The 15,798-nt window shown below is 37.5% G+C and overlaps 1 protein-coding gene and 1 non-coding gene across 3 annotated transcripts in view; one reads left to right on the top strand and one right to left on the bottom strand.

Moving 5' to 3' along the window:
* TDP1 (tyrosyl-DNA phosphodiesterase 1) overlaps positions 1–15,798 on the top strand; it is a 49,533-nt gene that overhangs the window by 14,243 nt on the left and 19,492 nt on the right. For both annotated transcript variants that reach the window (XM_061998063.1, XM_061998061.1), the window contains exons 11-14: positions 571–619; positions 2,169–2,235; positions 7,181–7,288; positions 8,625–8,727. In XM_061998063.1, coding sequence (XP_061854047.1) covers positions 571–619; positions 2,169–2,235; positions 7,181–7,288; positions 8,625–8,727 — 327 coding nt within the window. The remainder of the gene's footprint in view (positions 1–570; positions 620–2,168; positions 2,236–7,180; positions 7,289–8,624; positions 8,728–15,798) is intronic.
* Positions 15,274–15,355, bottom strand: TRNAL-AAG (transfer RNA leucine (anticodon AAG)). Its single transcript has one exon. It is a non-coding gene; the product is annotated as a tRNA-Leu (tRNA).

The following is a 15,798-nucleotide window of genomic DNA, read 5'->3' as shown; positions in this document are numbered from 1 at the left end:
CTAACCTAAACAAAATTATAATCTTATGCTGTAGCTTGTGTTCCATTGAGCTTTGTACATGCAGCTGCTTCTGCTACTGAGATGTAACTGGACCCTGAGTGATTAATACCTAAACCAAATAATTTCCCAATCTAGTTATTTGGTTCCTAGCACAATTAAGGGGAGGAGCAGAAACAAGGTTGTCACAGGAGCTTGTAAATTAAGCAGAAAATGTTGTCTAACTACATCCGTACCATCTGCTGGTTGCCCCTCCATACTCATATTTGAGAAATGAGTCTTAAATCTTCATAAAGCCCACTGTGACCACTATGGAAGTGTTGAAGCAGGATTGTTAGGCTGTTGCAAGCTAATTTTGGTAAGGTCTGCAAGAGTGATAGAAATATTAAATACTTTGTTACCAGCAGCTTAATAGTAATTGTGTGCAGAGTAATTTTATTCATTCTTTAAAATGAAGCTTTTTTTAATGTTGTGGGTTTTTTCTCAAGTAAGCTTTCTTTAAGAAGGCTTTTGTTTGAAAATTGACATCTTGCATTATAAATTTACCTTTTTTCTGTTTCCCACTCCATGAAGGTTTATCCAACTGTGAACAATGTGAGGCAAAGTCTGGAAGGCTATCCTGGTAAGTCCACAAACCCCCATTTACCAGCTTTTTGTGGGCATAATGTCCTGCAAAATCATTTCAGTGGTTGTTGCTGAATGAACCTGAAGTTATCACCTTGTAAGAACTTGGTAAAGTAGATGGTTAGTGAAGTCCTTTTATTACTGTTACTGGAGGTCTGACTCCAGCCCTCCTGTGATTGAACAGAAAAAGCTTTGTGGACACAGCTATTGAGTGTGTATAGCTGTGTTCATACATCTCTATATGAGACGGGTGGGTGGGAAACCAGCTTTTTCCCATTGTTTTAACTCCAGTCTTATCTTGGCAGAAAAATCAGGTTTGATTGTGCCAAGTTCTTGTGTTTTCTTTGTGGTGTCATCCCGCACATTAGACAAAGTGGAGAATAAGATATTTTGCTACTTAATGTGAGTTACACCCATGCATGCTGAGGGAGCTGGCTGATGTCAGTGCAAAACTGTTTGATTAGACTTCATAAGGTCAAGGCAATTGAAATAGATTCATGAGAACCGAAAGAAAGGAATTATTTCCTATCTTCAGAAAGGATGAGAAAGAAAATCTGAGGAACTATAGGCCTGTTGGCCTCACGTTGATCCCTGGGAAGGTGATGAAGCAAAGAATCCTGGAAGCCATTTCCAAGCATATGATGGACAAGAAGATTATTGGGAGTAGTTGGCACAGATTTATAAAGGAGCACTTATGTTTAATTAACCTAATGTTCATTAATTGAGATAAAGGCTATTCCAGAGGACCCCCACAGCAAAAATGTTTTCTGATATTTAAATGGAACAGATTGCACAGAGTGATTGTTGGGTCTCCATTCTTGGAGATACTCAAAGCCTGACAGGATGCTACTGAACAACGTGCTCCATTTGACCCTGCTGTGAGCAGGGAGTTATTCTGTATGTTCTCCAGAGGGTGCTTCCAGCCTCAGCTGGAGTAGTAAAGCTTTTATAACAGCTCCTTGTGACGTTTTCTAGGGTGAGTTACATGCAGTAGGTTTTGCATCATGTTTTTCATACACAGCAGTAATATAACTCAGTGTGCCATGGAGGATTCTTCCGTGTTAAATCTGTTTCAAGAAATCACAACATGCACTAGCCAAGGACCAAATCAGTAAAAATACAATTTCTTGCTTTTTAAAATAACGTTATTTGATGTTTTTTCAGGTTGGTTGGTTGGTTGATTTTGCTGAAAGCCATTTGGTACTTTCCCTCTAACTTGTATGGGTAATGATTTTAATCTAGTAATAAGTGCTATTGTAACAAAAAATGACCCATAAACATCTGTCTTCTAAGAGGAATTAATTCTATAGCCTGTATACTGTTTTTTGTTTTCCTAGTGTAAGTGTGCTATGTAGTGTTTAGGAACTTGCTAAATTGTAAGAATTACAAAACCACCTAACTATATACCATTTTATACTACTGAGGCATTTAACTATTTTCTGAAAAGACACGAGGATAGTACAGATAGCTTATTCCTCGGATGCTTCCTGCTTTGAGAATGTCTTTCAAAAAACAAATGTATATACACATTCTGTTTTTTCCTTTAGCTGGTGGCTCACTTCCATACAGTATACAGACAGCACAGAAACAACTGTGGTTGCATTCCTATTTTCAGTAAGTAGAACTTGGTGGTTTTTTTTTCCTTGGACTCTGTGTTTAAACTTACAATGCTCTAATGTTTCAATGGTAAAAGGAAATTAAGGGGAAGTGGTGAGAAGCATGATATTCTTAAATTAATTAGAAAAAAAGCATTTAGTTCCTTATCTAGTGGTCTTAGATCCAAAATGTAGTCAAAAGGACTATTTACCCATAAAAAGTCATATGGGATACTGTTGTTAGTGGAGGACACTACCAGATTTTGGATTCCCTAAGCTTCTATTTAAGCTTTCATTCTCTCAAGTGGAATAGTGTTACTTTTTTTTTTCCTTTCTTTTTTTGGGGGTTCTTTTCTTTGACAGTTGTATTTTACATTCCCACATGTGCCTCAATATTAACAGGATTTCAGCTGAGACAGCATTGTTAAGAAGACTTTTTTGGTTTGTTTTTTGAATATAACAGTCCTGCTGCAAAAATTCTCAGTCCTTTATGGTATTGTCATCTTTTGTTAAAGGTGCCTGATGTTTTTTATTAAGAACTTCTATTTTCACGTGCTACTACTTTTGCCAAACTCTGATACATTTCATGCCAAATGTTTCCCTCAGGCCAAATCTTTTAAGACTTAATGTGTGTTCTGAGAACAATGGGAAAAGTTGTTTTGAACAGATAAAATAAATTTTTTTAAAAGTCTGGTAACCTCTTACAAGACTACAGCTCCCCATTCCTTTCACCAGAAACTTTTAACTCTTCCACCAACTGGTAAGATACTTTACTTGTATGTAAGTAAGAGTGTATAAAGTTAAGTATATATTCAGAGAACTGAGAATACAGCTGCTAGTTAGAGAGAAACCTCCACTATGGAGTCAATATGACTGCTGCTATCAGTCATGCTACTCAATGTCTAAGGAAGGGAAGTGAAACAAAGTGTGGGAGGCTTTATCTGTCCTGCCTTTGAAGTGTGCCCGCTGAGCTCATTCAGCAAAGGGAGAAGGCTGCAAACACCTTCAAGACTTGAAGATTGTTCAGTCATGATTCAAATAGTGAAGAGACAGTAAAACGTGCTGTTTGTGCAGCCTTAATGCAGTTTCCATTTGCATATACCTTATGAGAATTTTATTGGAAGAAACCTGTAAGCTTTTTTGGTTAGTCTCTAATGCACAGAATGTTATTTGATAATGAGATCATTCATGGATGTAGTCTTGTTCAGTGGGAAAAATACCCACATATTTGTCTCATTGGGCATACTAGTGTCCTGCTCTGGCAGCAGAAGAGCTGTTTTAAATTAATCTTTCAAATTGCTTGCAAATTACAAGTGGCCCTACATAACTGCTCTGTATTTACTACTCAGATGCATATTCTTACCCTGAAGTAACAGAATAGATGATCCTACAGCAACTTCTTATTCATGGTACCTTGAGAAACACAAAAAATGATAGGACCTGTTTCAGTAGAATTAAATAATAAGATGAGCTGTTTTTAAAGGCTTGCAATAATGCAAAGCTTTGGGCAGTAAAGGAGTTAGAGGAATTCCTCTTTACTGTAGAATAGAATAGTAGGGGTTGGAAGGGAGCTCTAAAGATATTTAGTCCAACCTCCCTGCTCAAGCAGGTCCACCTAGATCAGGTCACAGAGGAACATGTCCAAGCAGGGTTTGAAAACCTCCAGAGGAGACTCCACACCCTCCCTGAGCAGCTTGTTCCAGTGCTCTGTCACCCTCAGAGTAAAGAAGTTTTTCCTTAAGTGGAACTTTTTATGTTCCATTACCCCTTGTCCTATCACTGCATACTCCAGAAAAAAGCCCGTCCTCTTGACATATACCTTTTTAAATACTTGTAAATATTAATGAGGTCCCCCCTCAGTCTCCTCCAGACTGAACAGCCCCAGATCCCACAGCCTTACTTCGTAAGGAAGATGCTCCTGTCCCCTGATCATCTTGGTAGCCCTGTGCTGGACTCTTCCCCAGCAGTTCCCTGTCCCTCTTGAGCTGGGGAGCCCAGAACTGGACACAGGACTCCAGATGAGGCCTCACCAGGGCAGAGTAGAGGAAAAGCAGAACCTCCCTTGACCTGCTGCCCACCTTCTTCTTGATGCATCCCAGGATGCCATTGGCCTTCTTGGTCACGAGGGCACATTGCTGGCTCATGGTTAGTTTATTGTTAACCAGGACTCCCAGATCTCTCTCTGCAGAGCTGCTCTCCAGCAGGTCAGTCCCCAGCCTGTACTGGTGCAGGGGGTTGTTCCTTCCCAAAGGTAGGACTCTGCACTTGTGCTTGTTGAACCTCATGAGGTTCCTCTCTGCCCAACTCTCAAGCCAGTCGAGATCCTGCTGAATGGCAGCACAGCCTTCTGGGGAATCAGCCAGTCCTCCCAGTTTGGTGTCATCAGGGAACTTGCCGAGGGTACACTCTGTCCCCTCATCCAGGTTGTTGATAAAGATGTTAAAAATAAAAAAAAAAAATTTCAAAAACCAACAAGGAATTAGAGATTCCACCAGAGAAGAAAGAAGACAAATACTTCTATACTTATGGGAAAGGAGAAGGAGTAGCTCTTTTTTACATGTAGGGGAGAGATAAATAGAGTTGGAAAATGATGTCCTTTCAGATGTCCTCCTTAACTCAGTGTATGTAATCATCACATTGGAGGCTGTGTAATTAAAAAGAAAAAAGCTGCTGACTGAAATACCACAAAATACTGGGAGGAAGGAGGTAGCAAGTTACTGTTAAAAATGTCAGGATTAGTGGTCTAAAGTCAGAGTTAAGCCGTATTAGTGATAAGCAGTTCTAGTCCTAGAAGTCCAAGAGAACAAAAAAAATAGCAAAAAGGCTTTCATGTGTAAGTGTTCAAATTCTCATAGTACCTGCTCACATAACTCTCTTCCTTCACTGCACACTTTAAGTTTACATGGTACCATGACTTCTGTTCAAAACAAAAAAGCTACTTCAAGCTATGATTTTGCTCAAAAAAATTTCTCAAAACTAGTTTAATTGAACTTCACCATATTTATTTCTGAGACTGAATATGCCGGAAGTTTTCCGCACTGTGAGGTTAGTCCTGTGTAGATCCTCTTCCAGCTGCATTCAGATGAAAAGTTTACAGCTTAAAATCTGTTAAGCCAATTTTGCTAAAAGTGTCCCAAAATTGTTATGTTGACATATGCTGTCATCCTTGCTGTGCAGAGCAATTGCTGTTATATTTTACTTCAGGCTTTTTGCAATCTGCCAGGAAAGTTGAATGGTGAAGTTGAAATTTACCTTTTTAACAGTAGATTAAATAAGGTATTGTACCCATCTGAAATCCTCTCCAGGGTTGGGTTTTTTTTGGCTTATTATTCCATTATGCAGTCTGGAAATAAGCTGCCTTTTAGGCTGAAGAGAATGCATTTCTTAAATACTTTTTTGCTATTTATGCTATTACTAAAAGCTTCTGAGTTTTTCAATGAGATAATTACTTCAAAAACCACAAATGAAAGAACCCAAACCCCTCAAAACTCACAATCAAACCTCATCAGGGAACGTGATTGCTTTTTTTCCTCTTTTTGTGGTAACATATGCTTATCTTACTGAAGAAAATATGGCCAAAATATATGTTCCCCTTTCTGATTTTAACTTTCCGTAATACTAGTTTTAACTACTTCTAAATTAAACTAACTGCAATTAGATTACTGTAGCTAGTAAATGGAAAAGAAGCTGTAGTACTCTTGCTAAAACACAGTACTTAATTGAACCTGTCAAGAGAAGTAGGCAAAAAGGCAATAGACAGATAATATCTCAAAATTATTGCAGTTACTAGTGAGAAGTTTGTCCTTGAGTAAGACAATGAGATGTAAAAAAAAAAATCTATGTTAAGTCTCCAATTCTGCTGTACCTGGTTTTCGTTTCTACAGAGTTAGTGGAGTTACCTAGTTATTTTTGTGCCTTAAAGATAATATTTGCCTATAATTATCAGTTGTGAGATAAAAGCCATTAACAAGAATTGCCAAGTTATGTTATAACCTTGCCATATATATGTACAGAAAGCGTAGAGTTATGTATGAGAGCAAAAGTTTAGTTAGCTGTTTCTTTATACTTAGTGTGTTCTTCAGAAGCGACTTAACGTGGCTTGCATCAAAATGCAAAGATGGGTGGGTTTGCTCCAAACAGTCATACAGTGTTTCAGGTCTTCCCCTTTGGGAATACAAGACCAGTTCTCAGAAATTACTTTCTTTCATTGGAGGGTAGGGTTGTTTAAGTAGGTCTTGGAGAAAGATGTTTTTAGAAACCCTCTTCTAGATTGAGGAGGGCCTGGGAAAGGGAATTTACTCTAAATGCCATCATTACATACCTTGGTTACATACCATGTACCTGTGTTTACTGCTGCTTATAGTTTCTGTAACATTGATACTGAATTACCCGAGCAATGACTTGTTGTTTTCAACTAGTGTTTGCATATACACATCCATATGACTTACTCTCTTAAGCCTTCAAATTTCTCAGTGGCATAGGGGCACAGAAAAGGCAAGAAGAAGGGTAGTGCCAACAATCTATCAGTTGCTCCCTGCTTCTACTTTTTGGATCATTGTAATAAGCTTGGGGAGTTTGACAAGGTTTAAGTTGGTGTTAAGCTCCTTTGCTTAAAGGCGTAACCGTTGATAACTCTTCAAAAAAAGAAATAATGTCTGGAAGTTTGGACTTAGCTTCTTGAGTGATGGCTGGAGTAGAGAAATAGAGAAACTTGTTAGGAGGGCTGAATACACTGAAGAGAATATCTGACTTGTTTGTAATGAAAAGCCTTTCTGACTACTAAGAAGACTGGATATCAGAATTAGAAATTCAGTTAAAGTATTTTCCGCCACTCTTCAGGCGAAACAAGCATTAGATGTGACAAGTATAGGCTAGTAACATTGAAGACAGGACCCTGTAATATGGTATTTTTTTACACCTCAAAATAAAACTATATACAAAAAGAATTGCCCTTCTTTTTCTAGTAAATGGTCAGCTGAAGTCTCAGGTCGAAGTCACGCCATACCTCACATTAAGACATACATGAGATCCTCTCCAGACTTCAAGAAGATTGCATGGTTCTTAGTTACAAGGTAAAACCATATACCTGTTGCTTAAAAAAAGTCTATATGTATAAAGTTGTTGTCAGTTGTAGGCTCATGTGAGTTATTGCTATAATCTTCATAATACTACAGATGGTGATATAATTTTTGGCTATATTAAATGTTTCTTCATCACATTGCCAGGGCTGCTGGTCAAAATGACAGTGTCAGGAACTGTTGGCAATTGCAGCAAAACCTTATATGAGATGTAGCTGCCAAATTTAGGGTTCATCATCAACTGAAGCAATAAGTATTTTAAAACCCTTGGTTACGTTTCTTTAGCACATACTGTACACAAATGTGCTGGTCTGTACAAAACAGATACAGGTTAAGCTGAAGTTTATCCTTACGCTGCCTTATTGTTACAAAACATGTAGGTACCTAATATTTGGAAAATGACCTTTTCTGAGACTGAGTTGTTCAGCAGTCTAGTTTGAAGTCTAGTTTTTTATTGTTTGCTTTTTTGAGGGAGCGTGACATTTCTTGACATAAGGAGGTAATGTTTTATAGTGAATGAAAAACATAGATGTTTCACTTTTTCCAAAACTGATTTTTGTGCAATCCTTATACTATAGATTATAATCTCTGTATCTTTACTTTTAAAAGCTCAGCTAATTAAATCTTATTATATTCTGACTTTTTAAATTTCATCACAGATACTGCAATAGGAGTGATTAAGGTGCTTTTTAAAGGATTTCAGTTATGCAAATGTGATGCTGAATCTAACTCATAAGAAATTCATGGATGCTTTTATTTTTCTCATGTTTCTTCTCTTCTACCATTTGCTATTGTCAAAAAGCATCCAATATGTCTGTCAGTTGAAACATAATGTTTAAGCTTTGTATCTTTTTCTGTAGAAGTAGGTTTGACAACAGGATTGCATTCACTTTGTCTGCCATATTGATCTACTTCATAGCAACTACTGACGAAGGATTAAGTATAGTATGCTGAATAGAACATTAAAACAAAAATACTTCTTTGATAAATACCTGCCTTTGTAAATGTATCAAAAAACAAAATGCCAAGTGCAAAAGATACTGCTTAACACTTGCAAACATGCTCTGTACTAAACGTATTATAACATCTGTATGACACAAGTAGGCTTGTATAATTATTCACCAGTTATTGGAATACCTTTCTATATATTGCCTCTGCTGCTCCCACTGTGCTGTAAAACCAGTGATAAGAAATAGCACCCAAATCATTTTTTATTCCAAGATTGTTCTGATTGAAGTTGTGCTACAAGTGCATTGCTACAGCTGTGATACTTAAGCATTTTCTGCTGTGAAGATTATGGCTCACTGAAATGCTTTGTTTCTCTTTGCAGTGCCAATCTATCTAAAGCAGCCTGGGGGGCTCTGGAAAAAAATGGCACCCAACTGATGATCCGTTCATATGAACTTGGAGTTCTTTTCTTGCCTTCAGCATTTGTAAGTTCATAGTTCAAATACAAATACTGGGATATGTTGAGAATCTGCAAATACTGATGAATACAAATGTGACTGAATAATCTGCTTACTAGGTTCTGTGTTTCCAGGTTAGAAAGCTAATAGCAAGTGGAGTTTATACAAGATATTCTTTAAAATAGAAGCAGTCGGTTTTCCTACACAGCAAGTATGGATTTGGTATTGATGTGGCTTTTGGCACGTTACTGAAAGGCAGACATATTTTTAAACTGTAACATATACAAAACATTGCTGAAAAGTGATCAAATCTCTTTGTGCTTCTTAAAACTAGACTGTGAGTGCATATTCACACTGAAGTGATGTGTACAGATCGGAACTTGAAATACTATTCCTAGCCTTGCACTGCTGTCCTTGTTATTTCCCTGAAATGCATTTGCAAAGCCATGGGACTGTATCTGCTCAAACTTTCTGCTTTGAGAACATATTCTCAAATGTGTCTTCTAAAATCTCTGATACAAATCTAAGAACACTTTCCTAAAAGGCTGTTTAAGAGCTAAAGGATTGTATCTTCCAAACCTACATGACAGCAGTTTCAGTATTTAAAGAAAAATTTGACCCAAAATAACTGTTATTCTAGTGTATGTGGAGCAGAGGAGTGGGAGATCTTAAATGGCTTTTCATGGTAACCAAGGTCCATCTACCTTGTATTCTAGTCTTAGGGCACTTGTAGCAGACACTATGGGGATTAGCACAATTATCAGTATGTATGGGGTATCTTTTTAGTGTTTGTTCCCTATGATTTATTTTAAAGGCTTTCCAGGATGAAAATTGTATCCAGACCATGACAGTTTGTAGACACAACTCAGCTTATTCTCTTAAGACATCAAGTACCATATTAAACTACTCTTGTTGGTTTTTCACCCTCTAAAAAAACTCCTCCAACTTTCTTTAGTAGGAAACCTTGGGTTTAATATCAGTGCACTCTAAAGAAAGCAAACATCACTTGCACAGGCAAATATTAATACCAGAATAATGAAGCATTGGGAAAAAATATTGTGCAAAATTATTTGCCTTTTAACAGTAGCTGACCTCAAGGGATAAAATAACGTTCTAAGAAGTTGGCTACAGTTATCTGCAGGTGCTGCCGTGCAAAGAATTTACATGTGGTACTGGTGTGATTCGTGCATAGTGGATGTAGCTTTTTGTGTGAACATAACTGATCACCAGATTTTAAATTATGTAAAATGATTGTGCATATTCCTGTGGCTTTTCAATGTGTTGCTTCTTTTGGAAAACCTACTTCAAATAGACATTAAATCAGGAATAAGTGAGCTAGTCTTTTTGCCAAGAGTGACTATATACCTGTGTCAGATCTGATCAATCTGCAAAATTTCTGGTTAAAAAAAAAAAAAGCCAAAACACAACCCCATTCCAAAAACAAAGAAAACCCCAAACCTCGTGTGAGAATGTTTGGCTTACATTCTATCCTGAATCCTGCATTCTACACAGAATTTCTTGCACATGGAGCAGGGAAGAGGGGTTCACCAGTATGCTTTTCAGATGATGACATCTTGGGTAAAAATATCTGAAATTTTATTCACCAGGCCTAAATTCTCCCCAGATCTAAGAAGTCTCCATAGCTTTGGTTTCATTCTTGTGAATTTTTCTAGAACGTACTCAGTTTTGTGCTAAAATTAGACTTCATTTTGGTGAACAGAATTTTTTGTTCAAGAGTATTTATCAGAAATAGAAAATATTCTGAAGCACTCGAGTCTTAGAAAATTTCATCAATATGAAGTTAAAACTTTATCTTCTTTGCAAGCTAGTTAGACTATTCTGCTATTAAAACCTTTCTGCTTTTTCATCAATCCAGGTGCTTATCTCAAAACTATTAATATTTTTGTTTCTGCTCAGAGTCCAGTCTTAGCAGTTGGAGTAAAACCCACCTAGCCATTTGAGATTGAGAACTAGTGAAAAATGTGGCTTCTTTATTCTTGTCTTGCACCAGAATGACTAGAATTTAAATGCAATGTCTAAGCTAAAGTTACTGATGATTAAGAACACATCTGTTCCAGCCTGTAGCAGGAGCCTGCAGACCTGTTCACACAAGAAAATTTCTAGGTAGATTCCTCTATAAATCAAATATAAACACTCTACTATTAATGACAAATATAAAGACCAGTTTTGGTAAATACTCTTTGTTAAACAGTTCTGAATGAAGCTCAAGCCTCACGGTCAATAGGGTGAGAGGCAAAAAAGACATTGGTTGGGTCTCTTTTCAGGAGAGGAAGGGTTCACTTGAAACACTGCGGAAAATTTGACCTCTTTTCTTCCTTGTTTGCCAAACCTCTATTTAGGGATTTGAGATAATTCTGCTTGATGTGGGAGGATGGCTGCATTGCTTCAAATCTTAAAGGTTTTTCAGCAACTTTTGCTGCATTCTAAATTCATATGCACTTGCTAAATTTGTTTATGAAATGAGCCTCAGAGAACTTCAAAGATGAGTTCATCTTTCAACTCATCTTTGGTATTTAAATATGTAAGAATCCTTGACTTCTGGCATTCTGCTTTTTATTTTTGATCAGCCTTTTGGAAAAGGCAATTGGGATGTTCCTGTTCCAATCCCCTCCATGTTCAGGAAAAGAATAGATTCACCTGTTGCTGTATAGTTCTGTGTTATTTTGATATTAGTTGAAGCAGTAAGCATTATAAAAACTTTCTTCAGTGCAGAAAAGTCACTACTGAAAATTTGACCATTAAGTAAGGGACTGAAAAATGTTTATTTTTAGTGACTGTAGGAGCAGAAAGGAGGGAAAAGTAATGTTTCATACACTGGGAGCAGAGACTGCAATCTTCTGTAGTATGCCTGCCAAGGTAGTATCAGATTAGAGAAGTAGAATTTGTCCATTTGTGACTGTCCCCTCAAAAAAGATTTCAGGCTTTAAGATTGTCATAGTGTTATTGTGCCATCTTATCTAACATCTGTGTGACTGTCAACTTTAAGCCAATAATGAAATTCTAGTTTTCATATTGTGTTTTTCTCTCAGTTTCTGTGCTGCTTTGTAACTTCTTTTTAAAGTTGAAAATAAGCACAACTTACATTTGGTATAGTTAGTGTCAAATGCAAAAGCTAGGGGACAGTATTTTCAAAAATGAACTTTTTCTTGTACCCCAGCAAAGTTACAGAAATGTAAGCAAGCTGTGTTCAGGGGGTTAGAGTGATGTTGTCTGTGAACCAAATAGCTTTTTGGAGAGTGCAGAAATGTACACATTGGGAAGATGAGTCACTACCAACAAGTGAATAAGTACTGCTGGAAACAAATTTAACTGTAGCCATTAAGGATTTTAATGCCTGATGGGTTTTATTGCAGTGTAAATTTATCCTTATGATGCATCCATGGTGCAATCTTCTCTGAAAACCCAAAATAACTTTAGGTACACAAGGCTTTTCTTGAGAATATAGCAGTAGAGTTCAATACAAATTGACAAAACTACCCAAGAACTAGAGTTAATGCAGAGGCATGGTAAGTGTCATGTTGTAATTACTTCTCTAGTAGTGTCCACATTAGTTTAAGGGTTCCTCAGGCATATCTGTACAAACTGCTGTCATTGCAATGACATGCCTGTCATTACATATATTTGCAATGTCTTAGTAGATATCAGTGCTTTTGGCAAAGTTTTTCCTTTTATTCAGCTTTAAGAATCAACATTTCAAGAAAATGGTTCCAAATATCTTTAAATGAGATTTAATTATAACTTGAGATGCTTGCGCTAAGGATGTGTCTCATTATGCCCTGCAGTAGACTTTCTAGTGATACGATCTCCCCCTTGGGATCTCAATCTGTCAAAATCATTTCAAAGGTGTCATTACCCTTTAGAAGTGCAAGTAATGTCTATTTGGCCATCCTTTGTCATTGAAGTCTATAACATTTTTTTAACAATATTCAGTAAAAAAAGAGCCTTGAGCAGGAACTGAAGTAGTTAGTTACTTAATAGAGTAAGTTAATCCAATTTTTATTCATACAGTGGATCAGAACAACAAAAGTTACTCATACAAACCTGGCTGAGATCAAGAGCTCAGTCGTTATAGACAAAGTTAAAATTTCCAGAAAGGATGCTGACAATCTTGAGATTGTGGCAATCATTTTTGTTGTTGTTGTTCAAGGCCTCCCTACAACTGCTGCAGGCTTAGGCTCTCAGCCTAGTAAGAATAATATGTTGTGAAGCATTGCTCCAACTCAAAGTCACATGCTGGTGGCAAGCAGGTTGTTGTACCTCTTAGCAGATCAGTCTATCGAAGAATTAACTATCTGATAAGATGGGTAGGAATCTGGCTTTTCAAATGTGTTAAAGCCATAGATTAGCTTAACATCAGATGGGTAGGAATCTGGCTTTTCAAATGTGTTAAAGCCATAGATTAGCTTAACATCAGTTGGCCCTGCTGCGATAGTAGCCTGGCAGTGACTCTCATCACTCCTTTCATTGTACTGGTAGTAGTGCTCAGTGGATTTCTTGTGCTTTAAACCAGCTCAGACTGGCCAAAACAAAATTGCACATGTTTTCAAAGTGTTGTTCCATTAACCAACTCATGCAGAAGTCAGTGCTAATGCAAAGTAGGAGGGACAAGTCAAGAGGGTGGAGAGCAGAGAGTTGAGCACAGGATCACATTTGAGAGAACCTTCTTTTGGCCTTGTTTTGGAACCAGACCCTGAGGAAAAGGCAGATCCGTAAAGTTTTGGATTAAAGTAGGTGTAAATGACTAGGACTTGTCTAAGGAAAGATGTATTGTGCATTATAATTGTTAGAGCCAAGCCCCTAGATCCTTCCCTTGTCATACTGGCTACTTGAAAATAGCCAGTCTTGGGGGAGTAGAAGGCTTTAGTTTGTCATATGAAAGAAACATCTCAAAACTCTCAGCAGCCAAAAGCAGATGCTTACAGAGAAGTATAATGGTCAGGCATGTATGTAGTAGTTTATTCCTGAAGATTTCTTGAGACTATAGGTTCTTCTGTGACCATATCTTGTTGTAAATGCTTATTAGTTTCTGGCACTCACAAGCTGCTCTGGCTGAGTTTTACAACTTAACCATCATATGTAGCATGATGTTCTAAAAGTAGGTTTCACTTGCTGGTTTTCCTATCTTGCATTGAAAGATGCAAAAACGGTGAGATCCATATTCCCCTTTTCCATACCACTCTTTCTATCGACCTTTGCCTGTTTCTAGGCTGTAAAGTCCTTGGCCTGCTCAGCTACTCCCAGGACAAAGATTGTTTGATCATTCTCACTACTTTTCTGTATATTTTTTTTTCTGTATCACTCGTGTTGGTGGTGAATGGAGACAAAGGTGCACATGAGATGCAAGTGTAAATCTGGAGAAACATGCAGATCTAAATACGTGGCAAAGATGTCCTCAGATTTCTCTTCACTCATGGGGTCTGGGTTGCTGTATTTTTTTGCACAGTGGTATGTAATATGTTAGCCTCTGATTGTTTTTCAATAGGTGAATGAGAAAATTGTTTCTCCACAATAGACAGAAATGTGAACACATAAGAAACATTTTAATATATCACATTTAATGTTAAAGTTTAATTTTATTTTGTTGAGCAGTATAATTAAAATGTATACAAGATAAAGATGCTTTGTATAAGTACAGTGCTCCCTCTGAAGCCATCTCAACTCTTATTTGTCATAGAAAACACACAAATATGTGCTCCTGTACAGGTGGTTGTACTAAAATCTGCCGGTGTGCATGAGATAATCTTATGTTTGAGTTTCAGACATCTCAGAACACAACTTAAATGAAGCTCTCCTAAAACTTGCAAGAAAACATAACATTTAATACGTCATTTGGAAGAGAATACTTAGTTCTTTTCCTCCTGGTTTCTTAAACATTGATACTTAATTGTGAAGACCAGCAACCAGAAAAAACAAGCCATGGGTCAGTAGTGCCATAATGGTGTATATGGGAGCAAACTGGGGAGAGGGACTGCAGCTGTCTTCCCTTTCTTTACTGGGAGGTGCCTGTAAGAGACACCTGAAAACAAGCAGATAGTCAGAGACAGATATTAATACTTGCCTCCTGTACATCCAGTGGCCTAATATTCAAGTTACAGTGCTTACCTTGTGAATCCCTCTGTGTACATGCACTGCATTTAACTCTGCATTTAAAAAAAAAAAAAAGTATCTGTGGTAACTTGTCTGGTTGTCAAAACTTGTTGCTTCAGTGTGATTTTAACATACTACATGGCAGAGTAGTCTTTGAAGATAATGGAGAACTAGAAATAGACTAAAAGTTTCTGAAGTTCGCTTGCAATTAAAAATATAGATAATATAATGTAGATGAAATGCTTTGAAACATAACAGAGCCTTCTTAAGCCTTGAGAGACTTGTTACACTCTAGCTGTTGGAATGCTGATTTAATACTACCGATTTCTGACACGCTTCTTCAGGTTGTTTCATGCAGTTTGATCACAAAATTAATGACACTTATTCCGGTAGAAATTAAAGACGACTTGGAATCACAGATTTGTGTAGGCCAAGACGACCTTTATATGACCATAAAACAATTTCTGGCAGCGGTGGGATTCGAACCCACGCCCCCGAAGAGACTGGAGCCTTAATCCAGCGCCTTAGACCGCTCGGCCACGCTACCCTGGTGGCCATAGGTAGCATACAGTTAATATTCCTAATGTTAGAAACTCCACTGGCTCTGCAGTCTGTGCCTTCTATTTCTGCCGATTACAAATTTGGAAGTGGATCGTTCCATGTTTGCCATCTGTTGACTGCCAATTCTTGTCTGTTTTTTCAAATGCTTCCAGAATTTATGATTTGAGGTTGGGTTTTGGCCTGGTGTGCTAATGCAGACTCTCAGAAACATGTTGAATCGTTGTTCTCAACATAGCAGCAGCTGTCATCATTTACAATTGTAATGTTTAGGGAAAAATCAGCTGATGCTGACATTAGATCACAAGCTTCTCTTGATTAAAAAGTAATATTGTGTCCTGTGTTTGAACTTCATTTCCCTTTCTATCTCCATTTCTTTCTCACCTCCTACATCTTCACTCTCATATGTGTTCATCTTGTTCTTTCAGCTGC

Source organism: Colius striatus, chromosome 6 (genome assembly GCF_028858725.1).
Source record: "Colius striatus isolate bColStr4 chromosome 6, bColStr4.1.hap1, whole genome shotgun sequence".
NCBI classification, from domain to species: domain Eukaryota; kingdom Metazoa; phylum Chordata; class Aves; order Coliiformes; family Coliidae; genus Colius; species Colius striatus.
This window is presented reverse-complemented; position numbering and strand designations above follow the sequence as displayed.